This window comes from Anolis carolinensis, chromosome 2 (assembly GCF_035594765.1).
Source record: "Anolis carolinensis isolate JA03-04 chromosome 2, rAnoCar3.1.pri, whole genome shotgun sequence".
NCBI lineage: Eukaryota > Metazoa > Chordata > Lepidosauria > Squamata > Dactyloidae > Anolis > Anolis carolinensis.
The window spans coordinates 245,344,890-245,368,202 of NC_085842.1; the positions used below are offsets into that span (position 1 = coordinate 245,344,890).

The following is a 23,313-nucleotide window of genomic DNA, read 5'->3' on the forward strand; positions in this document are numbered from 1 at the left end:
GAAGCACAAGCCAGCATGGGCAATGGTAAGAAAGTGTTAATTTGTATTCTGAAACACTTGGAGAATCAAATGATCCCCAACCCTATTCCAGGCCTTTCAGAGATTTAAAACATAGTGTTCTGTCTCTTTGATTCACTTGAGCCCCACATTATCTGCTTTGAACTAGAATATTTGGCAGTGTGGACTCAGATAACCCAATTCAAACCAGATATTGTGGGACTTTCTGTCTTGATATTCTGGGTTATATGGCTGTGTGGAAGGGCCCTTGGAAAGAAATGTTATTTTTCTCCTCCTCCTCCTCCTATCTCTCAGACACTGAAAGAAAATAATGGATTGAAGCATTATCATCATCATCATCATCATCATCATCATCATCATCATCATCATCATCATCATCATCACGATTGTATTTATTAGACATCAAGCTGACTTGATGGTAACCCTATAAATAAGAGATCTACAAGTTTTCTTGTTATCGAACCCTTCAAACTTGGGGCTTGGCCCTTACAATGCAGTTTTGCGCTTTCCTATTGCCTTTCATCTTAGCAGGCATCATTATCTTTTCTAATGGGTCCTGTCTTCTCATAATATATCCAATACAATAGTCTCAGTTTTGTCATTTTGGTTTCAAGGGAGACTTCAGGCTTGATTTGCTCTATGACCCATTTATTTGTCTTCTTAGCAGTCCATGATATCTGTAGAACTCTTCTCCAGTAGTACATTTCAAAGTTTGAACTAGATGACACCATCCCTAGCTGCCAGGGAAAGTAAAGCCTGCCTTCTACCCCCTTCTCTACTCATCTCTTCAGAGCATCCTAACGTGGTGGTGTGTTGAGCTTCAATCATCTGAAAATTCTTTCCAAGGAGACGGATCACCAGATTATCTTTTGTCAAGTTCAAATGCTCTAGCTAGGCATTGCTTTAATCTTTATCGAAGCAGAGAAAACATTCCACTTCCTCAGAGTCATGGAATGTTACACAGCCTACACAGAACTAGACCTATAAAGTAGACATTTGTGACCTGAAGAGTTGTGAACAACTTTGAGTTTCAGCCACCAGCCAAGTGCAGAATTCTTTTTAAGTTAATAGGGAGCATTGATTGACAGCTACTGAAAACAAATGTTCCACTTCACATGAGACAGCCAGGAAGGCTGCATTTGGTTCCCAAACCAAGACTTAAATGAAAATGATAATTCACAAATTGTTGGATGAAGTATGCTTTTTATTTGTTTAGGACTTGGGAGCTGTGCCTCGGAAGTGTGATTTCCAATATTTGGCAAAATCTCAGCTCTACACCTCAGTAACGGGTGTTACTTCTGTGCCACTTGCAATAAGATTTTTTCTTCGAGAAGAAACGTCATTCCATTTCTCTGCATGAGGGGAACAAGGCAAGACAACCCCTTCAGCCCTAGTGATCCTTGTACACCACCCCTAAATGGCAAACTAAAGATTCATTAAAAATGAATGACTTAGGAAATTAGTACCTTCTAATGTTTCACAGAATGAAACTGCACCAGCACCCTTTCATCGACAGACAAAAGTGTGTTGGTGTGCTAGATACTTTATCTCAAACTACTTATCCTGGTAATTGCCTATGCAGGCAGGAGCGCAAAGAGCCTTGTGAAATACAGTCAGGATGCCTAGAAGTGAAAAGCCAACTGCCTCACCGGGGAATGGTAATGACAATTTTAATTATACATCTTATCTCTACCTTCTTAAAGTGCGCAATTCTACTGTTATAGATTGAACTACTTGCACAGTCAGCCTCCACATTTCCTGGGGTTAGGGGTACAGGTCCCCCACAAACATGGAAAAAAACACTAATTTAAAACAATTTTTTTAAACCTGAGAGAGCACCTCTTTAGCAATCACTGTGTCCTCCGGCACAACTTTATGGTCAGTTTCAGCAAGGAGTTAATCACAGAATTGTGTTGGAGGATATAGAGTTTTCTAGAGAGACCGTATTAATTAAATTTGTGAATAATCGAATTGGAAAAAGTCACATCTGCAAATATAGCAGGCTGACTATAAGTCTAATAGATGAGGCTGAACTTGCTAGAGTTTGCTTACATCTGTACTGAATAGCACAATACTTCTATGAATATTTTTACCCCATAAAAGTTATACAAGAGACCCAGATTCTTTATTTTACTGTTTGTTAATCAATCAATGTGAATACTTGAACAGCATCCATTTAGTTTATGTATTTTTCTGCACTCATGGAGTGCTAATGCAGGGGGAAATGTGTCCACACATGGGAGCCCCACTTCTAGGGACTCCTATGACCAGTAACATCACAGAAGTTTATGTGTTGAAGTTCAGAGTTGTCATCCTAACCAGATTCATATCAGTGCAGTAATAGAATCATAGAATCATAGAATAGTAGAGTTGGAAGAGACCTCATGGGCCATCCAGTCCAACCCCCTGCCAAGAAGCAGGAAATTGCATTCAAAGCACCCTAGAGCTCCCATGATCAGACATCCTGAAAAACTAAAAGCAGTTTACAAAGCCATCTTCAGGCTTTCATTCTCAATGTATGGAGATCTACCTTCCAGGTGCTTGGGGACATTTGGGAGTATATATGTCTTCAGCTTTATATGAATTCAAATGAAAGCCTCATATAAGCCTAGAAACCCCAGACTGTATACATGCACATTCCATTACTTGCAAATAACCAGCAGTGCACATATCAATAAGCAAAGATCAGCACATACAGTATGATCTTTTAAAAGGTATTAAAATGAAGACTGTCCAGAGGCAGTGCATTTCGTGGCAAACGTCATTCATATTTGAAAAGGCAAATGAAGACTGTTGAAGAACTGGCATGCTTGTTCTAATGCAAGAGAGCAGCTGTGTTTTACTGAAGGGCTATAAATTGTCTATAAATAGTTCGCTTCCATTGTAGACTTTTCTGAAAGTAAAGCCAAAAAAAAAAAAAGTTCATCTGGAGTATATGTTCTTGAAATTGTGCATTCCAAGCCTTGCCTTTTTGTTTTTTACTTTTATGCTTAGGCATCATTCTTCCTCGTCTTTTGACCAGATTTATACCCTATTCTCTTTGCTGCTAGCTTTGTTCTTTACATCCTTTGCAAAATTATTCTTATTTCACATTGTGTTGGCTGGCTAGATGAACACACAGCTTCCTATTATTTGGAAGAAATGGGATTCCTTCCCTCTTCTGTCACCAGTCGGATAAGCACACAATTTGTTTAGATCAACATATTATCGTGCCCATTCTGCTTGGCTTGTTAGTTATTCTGAGCTGCTGTGCTTAATTAAATTCAATCAATTACATTGATGATGAGTTTAAACCCTCTTTTATGTACAGTGGCTTGTTTTCATTTGGTTTAGATAAAAGCATGTTGATTTCTGCAGAATCTGCATGTAATACATGTTTCATTGTATATCGGGAACCTCCAGCTGCTTGCTTATTGCTTTGTATTCCTCAGGATCAACTGCACAGTCAATCCTGTATTTTTTAGAATGCTTCCATGGGATCCCCCCTCCCCCCCCATTTTGGCTGTGAGTAGATCAGGGAGATCATTCCTTGCAAATAAAAGACAATGCCTTCATCTAGCATGCCCAAACATCTTTACAGAAGCATCTGTCTTCATCACTGCAAGAGCTCAATGGCGATCTTTGTAAACGTGGATCCAGTTACAGCCTTCAATGGAAAGCATATATCCAAACCAAACAAAAGAGAGCTAATTTTCACATTCCAGTGTTGATATCATGTAACATTTTTTGCATAAATTGGGGATGGGGGATTATGCAGATGTTGTAGAAAACAACAGAACATGCTGTTAGCTTTGGGGAAAGAATTTCAGCATCTCACATATCTGCCTTTCTGAACACCATTCTTCAAATTATTCAGATTTTTCTGAATATTCAGAATGACCTCTAACAAGGAAATAAGACTTGACATAACTGATCTTTTCGCCATGCTACATATATCATAATTTTTCCCTCTCTTGAGCAGTGCTGATTGCTATTTTTTTTTCACCTGATAGATTATATATTTGCCACACAATTTTAAATAAAACTAAGGGAGATTTAATCCAAATTATGAATGAAATTAGAGACTAACATGGCTGAAGGCTTGTGGAAAAGTCTTAAAATGTCCACCAGAAATTAATGCATGTGGTTTTAACCTTAGAACAATTTGGTGCTGATGTGACACATGGGATTTCCAGCTGTTTTTCTTATCTGTTCTTGTGTGTCTGTGTTGGTAGTGGACTAAATCAAGACAACTGCATTGGCTATATAATTATTATTTGGTTTATTTGATGTAGTCCTTGCACTGCATTTCTATTAAGAAGTAAGACCAACTGAGTTCAATGAGGCTTACATCTTGGTAAATTTGTCTAGAATTACAGCCTAAATATAATGGACTATGGGTGCATCTATAATGTACCATTAGTGCAGTTTGATACCACTTTCACTGCCACAGCTCAATGCTATGGAATCCTGGGAGTTGTAGTCTGGTGAAGTACCAGTACTCTGGCAGAGAAGGCTAAAGACTTTTAAAACTACAACTTCCATGTTTCAATAGCTTTATGCCATGGCCATTAAAGTGGAGTCAAACTGCATTAATTCTACAGTGTATACGCACTCTGGAGCCCCGGTGGTGAAGTGCGTAAAGCACTGAGCTGGAGACCGAAAGGTCCCAGGTTCAAACCCCGGGAGCGGCGTGAGCGGCTGCTGTTAGCTCCAGCTCCTGCCAACCTAGCAGTTCGAAAACATGCCAATGTGAGTAGATCAATAGGTACCGCTCCGGTGGGAAGGTAACGGCGTTCCATGCAGTCATACCGACCACTGACCTTGGAGGTGTCTATGGATAACGCCGGCTCTTCGGCATAGAAATGGAGATGAGCACCGACCTCCAGAGTCATACATGACTGGACTTAACGTCAGGGGAAACCTTTACCTTTACAAATGCACTCTATCTTATAAATTTGCTGGTGCTGTTGCTTTCTATTCATGCCACAAAGTTCTTCTGCTATTTTTCCACTCTGTTTTTCTTTCTCTTTGTAGATAACTTCCTCTTTAATTCAACATACAATACAATTATCTACACTGACTATATATTACATGGGTAATCGCCTCTGTATATAATCCTGCAATATTCAAAACTTCAAGCAATGTATCAGGTTTATGTGATGCTCTGGGGATTTGCAGAAGCAGACTTGTTCTCTGTGTGCTTAACAGACTGTGCGAATGTACAATACACTTTTCATTTCAAGGACTGTCAAAAGGGCTGCAGGAAAGCTTACTCTGTTTAAAATACTGTACAGGCCCAATCTGAAAAAAAGGTAACAAGTTTTGAAGTCAACTAGCAACACTTGGCACCTAAGCAGATTTAGCAAAGTCACAGTTTTTCTTCCCAAGTGACCATGTTCTTGATTTCACAATGAAGTGAATTTTTTGCTTTTTATCCACAGAGGAAGTTGAAGTTGATAATGACGAAGGTAGTGATGCTGAAAGTGAAGAAGGTAAGGATATGCTACAAGTATTTCCGAAGTGAACAATGTATATTTTGTATTTCGGTTTCGTGTCCTCCAGTTATCTAGGAGGGCAACTGGTCATTCTTGATCAACATGGTCCAACAACACTATTGGAGGCTACAAGGTTGGGGCAGGCTGTGGTAGACTTTTACCAAACAGGAGGAATTCAAGTGCCAGCTCCTTGTGGGCAATTATTCACATTTTAAACAAAGGGATCTTCATACATAAAAGATTCCTCGGTATGTAATTACTTTATCATTATGATTTTTATATACCAAAACACTGCAGCATTGAAGTCACTAATTATTTTAGTTGAGTGCCTAAGATGACAATGCTGTGTTAAGTGAAGATTTCCCACTGTGCAAGCATATTGTCTCTAAACATGAAACCTGTATTTACAAAATATCAGATTTTTCTGGGGTAGTTTTAGTATAGGTTTTCCTCCTCCCACTCCCAGCCACCTTAGCAAGCAGCACTTTGGCTCACATTAGCACATTAGTCTTCACTGCCCCAAAGACTCAGGTAGGAGGGATGCCAACCATCATATGGGGGATTAGGGGCCTAGAAGGTGGTTGCCCACTGGTACTGAACTATGTTCGGTGTGACTTGGCCATGAGGACTCCAAGCTAACTCCTAGGCAACTGAGATAGTCCAAGCATGTTATTTTATGTATTATGTATTTTTTGTATGGCATCTTTGTGTGTGATTGTGTAAGTCACCCTGAGTTCCTAGGGAGATGGTGGTGGAGTATAATATAATAATATAATAACAACTTTATTTTTATATCTCGCCACCATCTCCCCGAAGGGACTCGAGGCAACTTACATAAGGTCGAGCCCAGGTAAATGCAATAAACAAACTAAAACACATCAAAAGACACGTGCAGTTATAAAAATTTACACATTAGCATATAAAAATAAAATGACAAGATTAATAAAACATGATGTAAACACCAAGATAAAAGTCATAAAAACGAACTGGGCAAAGTGAGCAAGTGACTTTTGTAAACACAAGGTAATTGATAAAGTGCTGCAATTCGTGAAAGAGCAACTTGGGATGGGGATGGACCCCGTGGTTATGCATTATTATTATTATTATTATTATTATTATTATTATTATTATTATTATTATTATTATTTTATTGTATGACACAGCAAACAAGATAGACATGCTGGATTTCATATCACAAAATCACAAGTCGAATACTTCCCAAGTGCCTAGGACTGTGTGATGTATTTTTGGATGATGCGCGCAGATCCCAGTAGGGTGGCCTTTTGCAGTTGGCAGATCGTGATTTTGTCAATGCCTATTGTTTCCAAATGCCGGCTGAGATCTTTTGGCATGGCACCCAGTGTGCCCATCACCAACGGGACCACCTGCACTGGTTTCTGCCAGAGTCTTTGAAGTTCAATCTTGAGGTCCTGATAGCGGCTGAGTTTTTCCTGTTGTTTTTCGTCAATGCGACTGTCACCTGGGATGGCGACATCAATGATATTATTATTATTATTATTATTATTATTATTATTATTATTATTATTATTATTATTTGAAACACAACAAGATGAGTCCACAGCAGACACTCTGCTGGCTGTTGAATTGGATCACACGTCGGACACTTCCCAAGTGTCTAGGACTGTGTGATGTATTGGCAAATAATGCGAGCAGATCCCAGTAAGGTGACCTTCTGCAGCTGGCAGATGGTAATTTTGTCAGCGCCGATTGTGTTTAAGTGCAGGCCAAGGCCTTTATTATTATTATTATTATTATTATTATTATTATTATTATTATTATTATTATTGCAGGTTCCATCTAGTGTCAAGGATGCTAGATTGAGTCTTCTTAGTGGATCCGTGCAGAAGGACCCCATGTCAATGAGAACCACAATTTCTGCAATGCCAAGTGCAATGATCTTGCCCTATTATGCTGGCGAGGCTTTCTACTCAGCCAGTATGCAATGAGTTCTTGGCCTAAGAAATAATTATAATACAGTAGAGTCTCACTTATCCAAGCTAAACGGGCCAGCAGAAGCTTGGATAAGCAAATATCTTGGATAACAAGGAGGGATTAAGGAGAAGCCTATTAAACATCAAATTAGGTTATGATTTTACAAATTAAGCACCAAAACTTCATGTTATACAACAAATTTGACAGAAAAAGTAGTTCAATACGCAGTAATGTTATGTTGTAATTACTGTATTTACGAATTTAGCACCAAAATATCACGATATATTGAAAACATTGACTACAAAAATGGCTTGGATAATCCAGAGGCTTGGATAAGTGAGGCTTGGATTAGTGAGACTCTACTGTACTTAAAAAAGAAATTTAATCCATTTCATCATAGTGGGGAAGACAGTGATTAAGTGAACTCTTTGCATCAGCCCTTAGTTGGTAGGTGGTAACTTCAGAGCTCCTACTCCCTCGTTTGGTAAGTATTTATCATGGAACTGGACAGCCCTTCAAATATACTTCCAGAGGACTAAATAAAATAAAATACATTGACACTGTAGATGACACCAATTTAGGGTGAATTGAAGCAGAGCTTAGATATACTGTGTTGAAAGTAACTTAATTTCCTCATTCTTTTTTTAGGCATCGGGGATCTATGTGGTTACTTTTAATCATCTACACAAAAATAAGCCAAATCTTAGGGCAAAAGTGGGTATTGTGTGGCCTGCCAGATGTTATTAAAAACTCATTTGCATTGCAATATTATGGCCTGGTCTGGTATGGGAGGACATCCACGGGGAGGACCCCATGAGTTACTACATTAGGTGACACAAACCTTAGTGATGCCACTGCATATGGCAACCTTCTGAGGAATCCTGGGAATGTAGTTGGGGGACATACTGGAGCACTTTGATTGAGAAGTACCCCTCCCTAAACTGCCAATACCAGGATTCCATAGAACACTGTCATTGCAATAACAGTGGAACCATAATGCTATAATTGTGTAGCACAAAAAGGGCCCTGGAAGACTGTACCACTACTATCCTTGCTTTAGGACCATATTTTGCATACCAAGTAATGCTTACTTGTTCTTGCAAAACATTATTTTTGATAATATTTTTCATATTAGTGATTTTGTTTTGATTTTAATGATTTAGCTTTGTGAGAAATTGGTGGTGAAAAGTGAACAGTAATAAATTAATAAGGTACCATTCTAGTTGATACCCATGATTGACAAACAATGGTTGATGTCCTTTATATGCCATACTCAAACTGAATTCCAACTTATGTCTGGTTATGTGCTTTTTAAAAATTATTTCAGATTTGTTTTTTCTTCCATATTCCACAGTGGCCAGAATTGCCTCCTGGGATTTATCATGTTGTTGTGATGATTCCCTGAATTATTATTTTGTGGCTAGTGGAAATTGGAGAAGTACTTGGCTATTTTAAGACCCAGACACAAATAAATAAGGGCCAGTTTATTGCTCTAGAATGTATTTAACTTTGATGAGCTTGGAAAAGAGCAAGAAATAACTTGATATGGGTTTAGCTTAGGCCAGGTGTCACCTCTTGACTACCTCCTCAGCTTTCTCTTGGGGAAAAAATCCTGAGCCCCAAGTACAATCCAATAATTGGGTTGCTCCCTTGTTGGCCATTGATTGGAAGTCAAGCCCAGGACACTCATCTTGCCCAAGTGCCAGGATTTTATAGGTGAAAGCAAAAAACTCAGATCTGCCTGAAGGATAGATTCTTTTCCCACCCATCCCTAGTCCCAGGACTTAAAGAAGCAGTTTCAGAGTGCTAGCCTCCACCAAAAGGGTGGCAAGTGTACACCAAAACTCTTATATTCTCCACCTGCTACCTACCAAGTGAAAGCCTATTTACAGAAACTACCAATTGCCAATTGTCCCAAGTGATCCAGCAGCAGTAAACATCAGGAAAAAGGAGAATAGGTGCAGCTCAAGATTTCATGGTTGCCATGATGACCATGGGGCTGTCCCAAATGATATCTGGTCCCACCCATCAAGCTGGTCACACGCTCAACCTGGTTTTTGTTGCGATGGACGGTGAGCTTGGAGTGGAAAAGAAAAAATCCTTCCGTTGTCATGGTCCGACCATCACCTGATCAGTCTAAGACTTACCGTGTCCCCAAAAAACCTCTGCAGGGGTGGGGGACCCATTAAGATGGTCCACCCCAGGAGACTGATGGATCCTGACGGATTCCTGAGATCTCTTGGGGATTCTCCTGTCTTGGGTGCTGATGGTCCTGTCGATGCCCAGGTAGACCGCTATAATAGCAAGATGTCCAGGGCAATTGACATGATTGCTCCTGAACGTCCCCTCTCTTTGCGCAGAGTCACTTCGGCTCCCTAGTTCTCAGAGGAATTGGCAGTGATGAAGCACAAGAGAAGAGGACTAGAGTGCCGCTGGCGGAAGACTCAGGACGCCTCTGACCGAGCACGGGTTAGTGCTGCTATTAGGGCCTACTCTGTGGCTTTGCGGGCAGCCAGGAAGACCTTCATGACTGCCCGCATAGCGTCTGCAACTAACAGACCATCAGAGTTGTTCCGTGTTGTCGGGGAGCTCCTCCACCCTCCTGAGGGTGGGGAGGCACCCGAGGATGCAGCAACTCGGTGCAGCGAGATCGCACACCATTTTGCAGACAAAGTCGCTCAGATCCGTCATGACTTGGACACTAGCTTTGATGCAATGCCATGTGAGTTAACCGAGGCACCTGTCTGTCCTATCTTGTGGGATTCGTTTCAGCTTGTTCACCTGGATGACGTGGACAAGATCCTTGGAGCTGTGAGGGCGACCGCTTGTGCCAAGGATCCTTGCCCTTCTTGGCTTATAAAATCGGCCAGAGGAGGATTGGGAGATTGGTTTGTGAGTATAATTAATGCCTCACTGGTTCAAGGCAAATTTCCATCTGCCCTAAAACAGGCTATAGTGAGGCCAATTTTGAAGAAAGCCTCTCTTGATTCGACCATCCTAAATAACTACAGACCAATCTCGAATCTTCCTTTTTTGGGCAAGGTCCTGGAGCGGGTGGTAGCTTCTCAGCTCCAAGGGTTCTTGGATGACACTGATTTTCTGGATCCATCACAGTCCGGCTTTAGACCTGGGCACAGTACTGATGGGGCTTTGGTCACCTTGGTGGATGACCTCTGCAGGGAACTGGATGGGGGGAGTGTGACCCTGCTGGTTCTCTTGGACATCTCAGCAGCTTTTGATACCATCGACCATGGTATCCTTCTGGGACAGCTCTCCGGGATGGGCCTTGGGGGTACTGCTCTGCAGTGGCTCCAGTCCTTCCTGGAGGGCCATTCCCAGTTGGTGAAGCTGGGGGACACCTGCTCGGACCCCTGACCATTGACCTGCGGGATCCTGCAAGGTTCCATTCTGTCCCCCATGCTTTTTAACATCTACATGAAACCACTGGGAGAGGTCATCCGGAGTTTTGGAGTGCGGTGCCATTTCTACGCATATGACACCCAACTCTACTACTCCTTTCCACTGAAATCCAAAGAAGCCCCTTGGATACTGGACCAATGCTTGGTGGCTGTGATGGGCTGGATGATGGCGAATAGGCTGAAGCTTAATCCTGACAAGACAGAGGTCCTCCAGGTCAGTCGTATGTCCGATCGGGGTATTGGGTGGCAACCTGTGCTTGACGGGGGTCGCACTCCCCCTGAAGGCGCAGGTCCTCAGCTTGGGGGTCCCTCTGGACTCATCACTGACACTTGATGCTCAGGTGTTGGTGGTGGCTGGGAGGGCCTTTGCACAACTAAAACTTGTGTGCCAGCTGTGACCATACCTCGTGAAGCCTGATCTGGCTATGGTGGTCTATGCCTTAGTTACCTCTAGATTGGATTATTGCAATGCGCTCTACGTGGGGCTGCCTTTGAAAACGGCCCAGAAATTCCAACTAGTTCAGCGGGCGGCAGCCAGGTTCCTAACAGGAGCGAATTACAGGGAGCGGTCTATTCCCCTGTTTAAGGAGCTCCACTGGCTGCCGTTTATTTTCTGGACCCAATTCAAAGTGCAGGTGTTGACCTACAAAGCCCTGAACGGTTTGGGACCCACTTACCTTTCTGACTGCATCTCCCCCTATGAACCTGCACGATTTCTTCGTTCATCGGGGGAGGCCCTCCTCTTGCTTCTGCCTCCGTCACAAGTTCGGTTGTTGGGGACAAGGGAGAGGGCCTTCTCCATGGCGGCCCCTCAGCTCTGGAACACGCTCCCCAGGGAAATTAGGCAAGCTGCCACCTTGGAAGTGTTCAGGAAGAGCCTGAAAACCTGGCTCTTCAAACAGGCCTTTGAAGAAGTACCGCCCACTGTATGCTAAACCCTTGTACTAGCAGTTTCTTCTGACCAGTTGTACCTGTTGGTTAACTCCTTGACATAGCCTCAGAGTTGACCCCAGTTTAAGGTTCTTCCCATGACCTTGTAGCACCTTAACTTCCTTCTTGTTTACAAGTTTCACTCAGTGCACTTTGCCCAGCTCATTTTATGTTTTTATTGCTGTGTTTTTCATGTGTTTTATAATGATTGTGATTTTTTAATGCCTTTTAAATTTATTTGTGTGTTTTTGTATTTGATATTTGTATTTGATATCACTGTATGCTGGTTTTATATCTGTGAGCCGCCGCGAGTCCCTTTGGGGAGATGGTGGTGGGGTACAAAAATAAAATTATATTATTATTATTATTATTATTATTATTATTATTATTATTATTATATTCCTACCCAGTCCCAAGATGATCAGCAAAGCTCACACTGCATTGGAGACAGGAGGATGGGCCATGAAGCTGTGACCAAAATTAGGCATGGGAGTGGGCAAATTGGCTTTTTTATTGACCTCAATTCCACCCTTTCATGCACAACATCATGGCACTCCATGGCAGACACAAAGACACAGAGATCATCAAAGATGCCCCCTCCCTAACAGTGCTGTTGCTATGCAGTTCTGAAATCCTGATGACATCATCTGCTGAGAGCCTGGTGGATCTTGACAGATGTCATCATTTTGCACCTTGTGGTTCTCAACCTGTGAGTCCCCAGGTGTTTTGGCCTACAACTCCCAGAAATCCCAGCCAGTTTACAAGCTGTTAGGATTTCTAGGAGTTGAAGGCCAAAACATCTGGGGGCCCACATGTTGAAAACCATGGATCTAGAGCATAGCTAAAAACTTGTTTAGCCTCCTTCCCTTTTCTTCACTAACTACATAATGGGAATTCATTGGGGGGAGGGAAGTTGCAGCAAACATATGAGTCCAGAGGTGTGTGAGTAGAGAGTCACACATTCTTATGCTATGCTAGGCAGTGGAGGATCTCAGCCAACACATTTCCCCATCCTTTCCCTATTATTTAAGAGGAAGAATTTCCACAGAAAAGAGAAGCCAGTCGAAAGAACAGAGAGAAAAAAGATGGGGAGGAAGAGGAGGTGGAGGACGGAGAGACTGCTGCAGATCGCAGGAAAAAATACAAAAAAAGGCGGTTGAAGGACGCTGGAATTGATGTTGCTCAATATGAAGAAACCTGTAAAAGCAGGAAAAACCAAGCAAAGGATGGAGGGGACTTAAAAAAAAGCAAGAAAAGGAAGAAAAGGAAAGGCAAAAAGAGAAAAGGGTCAAGGTAATGCATTGTGGTTATTTTCTTTGGATGGCAATGATTCCATTTTTTTTGATGTGGTAACTGAGGCCATATCTATGTTGGCTGCTTAGGTTGGTGTAGACGCAGCTCAGCCCCAAATTTTGTCACAGTAGTTGGACTATCTCCCAACTAAGGGCCAATGGGAACAACTATCCCCACTGCCATCCCATGTTTCTCGGACTCAGGAGGCATAGGGAAACAGGATGGCAGTCCCCTCCCCCTTTCCGTCATGCGTCCTACCTATCCACCATCGCATGCAGGGATTTTGGACGTAGTTACATGATGTGCTGGGAAGCAGAGCAGAGGAGAGGGGCTTCCAACTCTCCCCTTCTCTCAGTGCCCTGTCACCTCAGCTGACATCACTGCAGGTGATGACAGAATGGTAGGTCCTGTACTATGATTTCTTCTAAAAGGCATCTGTTTTCTGGGGCTGAGACCCTTAAATTGTTATTTATTTTTCTTAAAAAAATAACAGCCTTTATACAATTGAAAATAATCTGGCAATTCCACTATTTCTTTTAATAACATCTGGAGAAATCCTTAAACAAATTAAAATAACTGCTAAATGTTCATTCAACTTTCTCAAGGAACATGGTCTTTTTAGAATTAACTGAGTGACTAGCCAGACTGCAGTCTTTTTTGGGCTTGAATATATATATATATATATATATATATATATATATATATATATATATGAAAAACAAAATGTTACAACTGAGAATCCTTTCATCACAGATTTTAACCCGCAGGAGGTTTGTCAGAAAATTACATGTTGAAGTCTAAACAAAATGTACAGTCAAAATGTGAGAAGAAAAAAGGTTTTAGAAATGGTTTTGGCACTGTCTGAACCACACTGAATAGCAAAGGGCACTGATTCGAATGATGCATGCACTGAAAGGCACTGGCAAAGAATATTACTATATGTGGCCATGTATAAATCAACCTCATGTACAAGTCAGAGCAGGTTGAATGTGGGGGGTGGGTGGAATTATGGGTTTGAATATGACCCATGTCTAAGGTGAAGGGAAAGCACCAATGCCATGGCTGCTGCCATTACCTTGCCAAGACATTTAAAAAGTCAAGTACTGTAGAAGTGATTAGGGATTCTTTTAGGTTCTTCTGGTAGGGATCAAGCTCTCACTTTTTGCCACTCACATAAGGAAATGGTTCCTTTTTCTATAAGAGTTAAGATACAGTATTCACATTGAGCTATGGATAGGTAAGCCCAGATTTTTGTGGTTGATAAATACATGAGTATATATGGCAATACTGAAGTCCAGGTTAAAGGAAAGGTCTATATGTTTTGTTCCAAAGAGTTTGTTACATATAGCAGACTTATACTTATGTATAATTCCTTTTCTCTTTCTTTTTAAAGGATAGTGTTATTGCTCTTGGGGCTATATCCACACTGCCATATAGTGGAGTTTGAAACTGTGTTATATGGTCAGCATAGACCAATATAATGCAGTTTAACTGTATAATGCAGCCTTGGTTGGTTTACCAGCTGCAAGGCAGTGTGGCAAAACCATCTATCACTTATGTCCTGATTACATTCATTGCGGCACTCTTTAAATGGGACTTGCTTTGAAAATTGGGAAAGTGAAGTTGGGCCAGAATGTCGGCATGTGGATGCCGCAAAGAACAATGATCTTATGAATGTTATTTTACAAGCCTCCACCTGAGCTTCCATCTGTCTTATCCAGATGGATCCAATCAACTTCTTTTCAGGGTAGAGGCAGAGCCTCATTTTCACCTTTTAGAACAGATGAAGGCAACCAAGGCTTTCCAGGCATCTTTTTACTTTATACCAGTGGTTCTCAACCTGTGGGTTCCCAGATGTTTTGGCCTTCAGCTCCCAGAACTCCTAACAGCTGTTAAACTGGCTGGGATTTCTGGGAGTTGTAGGCCAAAACATCTGGGTATCCACAAGTTGAGAACCACTGCTCTATATCCTGGTACACATGTTTCCAAATAAATGGGAAATTATTGGAATGGTTCTCACTTGGTTCAGTTTTTCACTTTAGCAAAAAGCATTAAAAACAATGTACAAATACTAGAAGTCAGTGAGGTTCTGGACACATTGTGAAGTGATTATTTTAATGTTGATTGGTTTTCACACTGCTTTAAAGAGCATCTCTCTCAAGGCAAGCCCTTATTAGCTGAGGACACCTATTTTATTAGCTGGGGATGTCCATCAACCAAGCCATGACAGAAAGGAATGAGGAATAATATCACATTGTCTCTAAGGACTCTAGTTAAACTCTATGAATGATGCACAGGGCCAGTGGAAGTGACTGATGAAGACAGAGCTAGAGCCTGGTAGTGTAAAAGGCATACGTTCCAATTGTACCAATTTTTCAGGCATAATCCTCAATAATCTGCCATTCCACTTTCTCCTTTTGTCCTCAGATAACTTCAAATAGGAGTGAGGAGATAAAATCTTTTCTTTCACAATAGGTTTAGGCAAAATCAAACAACCACAACTTCTCTAGCTTGTGTGCTATTCCTTATTAATAACATTTGCCATTTTGAGCCTTGTTGCTTGACCACAAATGTGAAATCTTGAATGTTATAGGAAGTAGGTCCAGGGCCTAGTTTTGCTGCATATGTTTTTGTCTCAGCAACAGAACAACCCCAAATTCTTTGATCTGGTGAGAACAGGAGTCAGTCAGGATGACCGCATATATAAAAAAAACTCTAGGAGTTGCAAGCAAATTGGCAGTTGCTCTTCTTATTGTCAGTTCTGCAGACCAAGGCAGTGGTTCTCAACCTGTGGGTCCCCAGATGTTTTGGCCTTCAAGTCCCAGAAATTCTAACAACTAGTAAACTGGCTGGGATTTCTGAGAGTTGTAGACCAAAACATCTGGGGACCCACAGGTTGAGAACCACTGGACCAAGGTAATGGAGATGAGGAACATGTGAGGTAGGCTTATATAAAGGTCTCCTCAAGTCACATGAGAATATTATGGAGTTAGATTATTTAAAGATTTAGCAGTATTGACTTGTTTCCTAAACTACCCACAAGCTTTCCATAGAAGCTTCCATGCATTTTATTCAGATCTTGTCCTGTATCTACCCATCGTCTCTTTTTCAATTATATAGCTCTGATTCTGAATCTGAGGAAGAGCTTACAGAGGAGGAACTTGCTAAACTGAAAGAAGCACTGGAAGAGAAAAAGAAGCTAATCGCCACACTGAGAAACAAATCTTGGAAAATGAAGAAGAAACTGGAAGTTTTGAAGTATGTTCTGGCTTGCTTAACCAAAAACATTGCTTGCAGGGTGTGTTCATGTATGAGGGTCACTGTGATGTAGTCGTTTTAGCATTGGATTAAGACTTTGAATTCCTGGATGCCCATGGAAACCCACAGGGTGACCTTGGGCAAGCCATACTCTCCTAGCCTCAGAGGAAGGCAATGGCAAAACCCCATATGAGCAAATTTGCCCAAGGGAACCCCTTAATCAATTTTTCTGAAGACTTGCCATCTAGAAAGCTCATGATATGCGCATTCCTTGGATTTTTCAGCACTTGATTGCTCACACTGAAAGGGCTATGGAAGTAGATGCCTCAGAAAACCATTGTGTTGGAGTTTATAACAGAAGTTCTCTTACCGTCATGATTAATTCATACATGCAGCCCAGACAGCATCATATAAATGTGGGTGCACTCTTAATGAGAACTTGTGCCTTTATGTGGGGGTTTTCTATAGGGTTGTCCTAATCAATTGCCAGAGTTTGGTATTTGAGTCACAGTAATCATACAAATCAGACAGTCATATAAACTGCTTTCATCAATGATCTCTTCATCTTAAATCTGGTAGGGAATGACCCTTCAGATTGATGTAGGAATTACTGAAGTGATGAAGTCACATGTCCTCTAATATCCATCTCCTATGTCCATTAATCATATTCTAGTGAATTAAAGGAACCAACTGATTGCAATTCATCACTTCTTCCTAACATAGTTTACCATAATAACAAAGTAATAGTACAATTCAATGAAGATAATAGAAAGTAGCATTAAAAAAAGCCTAAAATAGAAGCAACAAATGTTGAACACCACCTCATCACCAAAAGTTCTCTTACTTGTCATCACTTGACCCACCTTTGATAGCCTTGGAAACCCAGAATGGCAGACTTGTTTTGCTCACAGAAATCATCTAGTTCTTTTTTCTTCCCTGGTGCCTAATTTTGGTTTAATAGCAAAAATTAGTTTGGTTTGAATTGGAGGAAAACAAAACACCTGGTGATCTTTTTTTTTTTTTTTTTGGTCTGTGGCCATATGCTAATCTAAACGGTGCTTCAGATTTTCATGTTTATAACAGCATAGATTAAAAAAACTAGCAGAATAAGGATGGGTAAGAAAAATATGAGTCTTAATTTTAATGTGAGACTCAAAATGGACTAAAGCAATGTAAACCTTTACATTTCTGTGCTTGCTGTGGGACAAGAACGAATTGTATTCAAATGCCTGCATTTAAAAAATGAGTGCAAACAGATTTAGAAATGGGATAATGGTTACTAAAATACATAGATTTGACAAATCTTCACATAAATATGTATAAATATAGTTTATAAAAGGAAAAAGGATGATGGGTCCATACATGTCTGTATTTGATATCCTTTGAGAAACAGTAATTTTTCTTCTGCATTCAGTGGAGTAGGCTATTGCTATGAGAGCTGAAAAAACACTCAGTCAAGTGCCATAGGACTTTTTGTTGATTTTGCTTTCCTAAAAAAGAAATAATTTCACAGATTCAGATGTGAATCATCAAGGTATTGAGAAATCTAGTGTGGTAAATGCATGTATGAACCAGTTTGATATTCTTAAAAAAAATACCCATATGAGAATAAAAGAAAGCCAAAATATCAGGAAAGCTGTTGGCTTCCATATCTTTGAATTAAAGAATCTGTTCCAGGTCTTAGTCTTGACTTTGAGCAAGTTATCCAAAATGCAAAACCCCATTCAGCACCCTGGATAGCTCATTGAATAATCAAGTCTGAGTGGCTTCACTAGCTCCACATTCACTTCCCTTGCCACAGGCCCTAACAGTGGTAACAGTGCCACAGAGAAGGTTTGTTGGGTCAAATATTCCAAACCAGCCTAATCATGCTTTTTATAGAGCTGCAACCTGATGATCATTGAATGTATTTAACTTATTTAAATCCAGTCTTTTAAATGGGTTGACCCGGAAGATACCAGGCTGTTCAATATTAACATCACATTTCTCTTTAATGAGATTTGAGCTGGTGCCTGGAACCATCTTGACCTGTTACTGAAAAGTTGAGCAACGCGTTTGAATCCTCCTCTTTAGCAGCATCCTCTTCAGTCTGGTAATTCGTTCCCTACTTCTGCAAGCTCTGAAACAGCCAGGGTACAGTACACCTAGCACTTTAGGAGCTGTAACCCCACACCTACAATTAATTATTAAGTCAGGCCATTTAAGGACAATAATACCTGTGTCCATGAAAGATTGATGTCCCTTGTGTTGGTAATTAAATTAATGTTCCTTTGAATGTAATAATATAAGCTAGCTCAGGGAGTAGACTTGGGCCTGGTGATAATTTTACCATAACACATGATCTGACCAGTTACAAAACCTAGTTTTGTGTTTCCTGTGTTTTTGACACTTTGAGTAAGGATGTTCAGGAGTGTGTGCGTGTGTTTTAGTCTGATTTTTAAAGTTACTCTACAAACAGGTAACATTATTCATTAGTATTTACATATGTTATGGTGTGATCAAAGAGTGTCACATACATTCAGATATTGCATAAATGGTAACAATATATTACTGGACTCTAGCTCCCAGTATTCCTTATTGTTGGCTGTGCTGAACAGGGCTGTGGTGTATACAAATTGCAGGCTGCAGAACCATTTGACTATCCCTGCCTTTAGAATGTATTCAAGGAAGTTTGAATACATTCAGCTGCCATTCTTAGACAGCTGCTATATTCCTGGGTAGATCATGGGAAAAACTACTGCTACTGTATTGACAGTGGGTTATTGGGGCCTCTGAATGAGAAAACAAAGAGCTGTGATGCTAATTTCAGTGTTTCCTTGATATCCACTGGGATTTGGTTCTAAGACCCTCTGTTGATACCAAAATCTGTGGATGCTTAAATCTCACTATATACAATGGTACAGTGTCCTTTTAGAACGTGGCACAGCCAAGATTGGCCTTTTGGAATTTTTAACTGAATATTTCCAAGCTGTGGATGGTTGAATCCATGGATATAGAGGCCAAATGTGATCCATAAAATATCCTATGTGGTGTATCAGTCCACTGTGTCTCAAACTGATGTTCTGTGGCCATATGCTGGGAAGTAAAATGGTAGTTCTAAAATCCTATCACAAGGATGGAGGGCCCCGCAAAAGCAGACCCCAGCCAGGCATCTAAAAGTGCAGGTAGTGGTTCACTTACAATCTTTATCATTCTCAAGACCATATGCACTGCTCGTTTCCCATAAAGAGCCATTTATGTGGCTGTGGCTGAATGACAACTTGTGTTTACTGTAGCAACATCCATGCTGTGTCCTGCAGGAGAGAAGGGTTTGAAGCAGGGGGCACATTTTTGGGGAAAATCTGGCCGGATCACAAATTGGCAGTGGAAATGTTGAAGCCAGTATGGATGAAGCCAGAGCCCAAATTAGTTATTTTTTGAAATCCCATAACCTATTGGAAATAATTGTACCCAGTCTATGGGCACATATTCTTTGGGCAAATGTGAATTTCCATGAATATGTGGAGACTACCTTTTGGAAACCACTTGTCAAGAAAAGCATGACCTTGTTAGAAGTCAACCGTTTGAACAAGTGATATTCAGAAGCATTTTGTAATGGTACACAGGTAACTGTTAAACTGAAGAACCATGTCTTTAAACTGCCAAGGATAAAGACATGCCACTACAAAAATATATTTGGTTAGCAGAGGATGGTTGTTTCTTTGAAGTTGTAATTTACAGTTGCCCAAAAGATCTACACTCCCTTGAAACCCCTTAGTTTAAAACATGCACTCAGAGATAAAAAAAACAATGTCTTATTTGAAAAATAGAAAAATAAAAGGACCAAATGAATTGAGTCCACATACTATAAGTGGCCCTAGAATCAGAAGTAACCACCACTCTGTTAAAAGTATAGAATGGCCTTGGAAGATCTTTTTTTGCTTTTTTCTTCAATGCAGATTTCAGGGCATCAACTAGGATTTTTTTTTTATCAGAACTTGGAATAGTTTCCTGTATGAACTATAGCTCCCAGAATTCCCTAGTCAGCATGATGGGAAATTATTGGAATTGTAATTCAAACATCTGAATGACAGCACTGTTATATAAAATCAGGCAGTGTCTAGCAGAGACGATTTGAGGTGAACAAAGGATAAAGCACTTTGCAGCAGTGGCTTGATGACTGCAGCAGCAACAAAGACTTTTGTTTTAATTAGCTCATTGAACATAATAGCATGCACGTTTGTTGCATCATTACCCCTTGGACATCTTCGGGGAAATTTTACTCAGGCAGTAGAGTGGCTTTTCATATATTTTGTTTGAGGAAGTCTAGTGGGAATGTTTTCTAAAATGAAATTCTTATTGAAATGTGTACAGAGGTACCTGTGAATAGCCAATTTGAATTAACCAAGCAGACAGTCCACACTTGCTGATGATGAGTAGGTTGCTGGCAATACTTGTACATTAATCTCACAGGGGCTTTTCGAATCTTGTGTGTCCAACATAGACTAATTTGCATTGTTTTGATTGTTTTATTTCACTTTGATCTTTCTGATGCTCATCTCCTTGCATAATTCTTCTGAATGTAATAAAGTTACTTTTAAAAAGTCATTCATTCTCATAACTGCTACAATGTTTAAAATTGTTTCTTTCAATTACTCACTGTGATGATGGAAAATGACCTTACTATCTTATTGTTTTTCCATTGTTTTTTTCAGAACTAGGTGGGTGGGGAAATTGAAATGCCAAAAAACTGGAGGGGGTGTTGTTCCCACTAGTTGCATTTCATTCTTGGTATCCGAAAGTAACTCATTACAGCTAATTGTTATTTGTCACATGCTATATCCAAACTCTGGTCATATCTACTTGTATTGTTGCTGTTTTTGTTGTCATTGTGTGCCTTGAAATAATTTCCAAATTATGAAAATCCTAAAGCGAACCTACCACAGGGTTTTCTTGGGTTGAGGGTATATGACATGCCCATGACTAAGGTCACCCAGTGGGTTTTCATGGTTGAGTGGAAATCTGAATCCTGGTATCCAGAATCATAGTTCAATACTTAAACCACTACAGCATGCTGACTGTCCTCCACGTAGGTACCATGTAGTCATAATCATGAGTAATCAGTGTGGTTGTCTTCCAGAGGTAGAGTCTTGGCGGTGGATCTGTAAATGACTGTGAAGATCTATTCTGGAATCATATGGTTTTCCCAATGATAACAGTTTTCCAGATGGAAGGCAGTCACAGCAAGAGTGTGCTTGATGTGCCTTCCTCTTGGCATGCTTCTTCCGTTCTCCCTGTATTCATGCCTCTTCTAAATCCATGGCACCATATAGTATATTTGGCTCACTAAGGCTATAAGGGAATCATATAAGTAGGACAGGCCAAAGAGCTGGTTGTCTGAAGAAAGGGGCAAGATAGTTTTTCTCCCCTTTTTGACAGGTAGAAACTGACTGACCTGACATCTTAATCTTACTTCAATATGGACTATGAGATAGTATCATCCAGCATGCCTAGGGGTGCAGGCACATTTAGAGAAAACAATATGTTCTGTAAGAGAAACATCCAACAGAAGGCAATGCCCATAGAGTTAAGAAGAAACAGTTCAGGGTCAGTATTCCCATCCCACTCCTCCTCCTCCTCCTCCTCCTCCTCCCCCTCCTGCCCCCTCCTCCTCCTCTAATGGTAAAAAGGCCCTACATATAAGATCCCTGCATCCTCTTCAGTTCATTCACAGGGTGCAGATAGAGTGGAATGGAATTGTCCCTATAGCGTGTCTTGTCTGCACTGTCTAGCAATTTCCTTAAGTTTGGCATTTATTTGAAAACTTCATGTATGCAAACCTATATTAATGTGCAGGTCTCTTCCTTTCCCTCTTGATAGATTGCCCAAGATTTCCAGCATTGTGGGAGGGAAGGCACATTTCACACAAATGCCAAATGCTTGGTACTACAAGCTGTGATCTGACTCCTTCTCATATATTCACTGAAAGGGTGGGGAGCCATATGCATATTCTTTTACAGTGATTTGGAAAGAAATCCTTCCATAGCACCCTTTGAGCTCACATTAGTTCCTTGCCACTGACTTTTGGAGAATGAATGGCAGAATGATGTCAAGTCTTTGGCAAGATTAGGGTCTTTTGACAGAGCTCTTCTTCATCGCAGTGTAAATAACCATATAAACAAAAGCAAAATCAATATTTTTGATGAATGGAGCTCCTAGTTCTATAGATAAATGTAACAAATTGGAAAGAACCTAAGAAAATTCACAGGGTGGGGTGGGAGGCACCGCATTCTCAATATTTTTGGGTGAAATACATGGTTGTCTAGAAAATGACACTTGTGTGTCTAATTTATTGTTACATCCATAGAATGGACAATTACTTGAGCAACAAATTCATTGCAAATATAATCCCCAAACTCTGAAAGTGCTTTAGTTCTGTCCTAATTACAATTTTAAAATAATTATTGGACTTATCATTTCTTCAAAATAAAAGACACTAGGGCTAGATAGATTATAGCTGTGACTCTTTCACTAGATGACTCTCACTGGTTTTAATAAGATTGTTTCCCAAGTGGTATACTTCTTATAGAATCTACATTTCTCATATCTAGCATGTTTTGCTTTGTGATGGGCTATTGGAAAGTAAATGTAGTTTTGATTTGCAAGTCTAGTTGATGAGGCACACGTCGTTGGGAAATCTCATTGTGGAGTGAAAAATGTGTTAATTGTGGAGAAAACATGTTTCCTTTCATGACTACATTCTCCATAAAACAGATACGATCAGTTATTTTAAACATTTGTATGCTGTAATTCACTGGACCTTGGAACAAAAAACCTTTCTTCCCGCTCCATCTTTGTTGGTCCAGAACTCACAACAGAGCACATGCTATGGTAGAATGAAACACAATCCACATTAACCATTTATTTATTTATTTATTTATTTATTTATTTACAGTATTTATATTCCATCCTTCTCACCCTGAAGG

At 40.4% G+C, this 23,313-nt stretch overlaps 1 protein-coding gene across 1 annotated transcript in view; it reads left to right on the top strand.

The window, feature by feature from the left end:
- The first annotated feature begins 15 nt into the window (after nucleotides 1-15).
- The window catches only part of tmc1 (transmembrane channel like 1), an 89,196-nt gene continuing 65,898 nt past the window's right edge, over nucleotides 16-23,313 (top strand). The window contains exons 1-4 of the mRNA XM_062969406.1: nucleotides 16-25; nucleotides 5,442-5,492; nucleotides 12,829-13,090; nucleotides 16,211-16,348. Coding sequence (XP_062825476.1) covers nucleotides 16-25; nucleotides 5,442-5,492; nucleotides 12,829-13,090; nucleotides 16,211-16,348 — 461 coding nt within the window. The remainder of the gene's footprint in view (nucleotides 26-5,441; nucleotides 5,493-12,828; nucleotides 13,091-16,210; nucleotides 16,349-23,313) is intronic.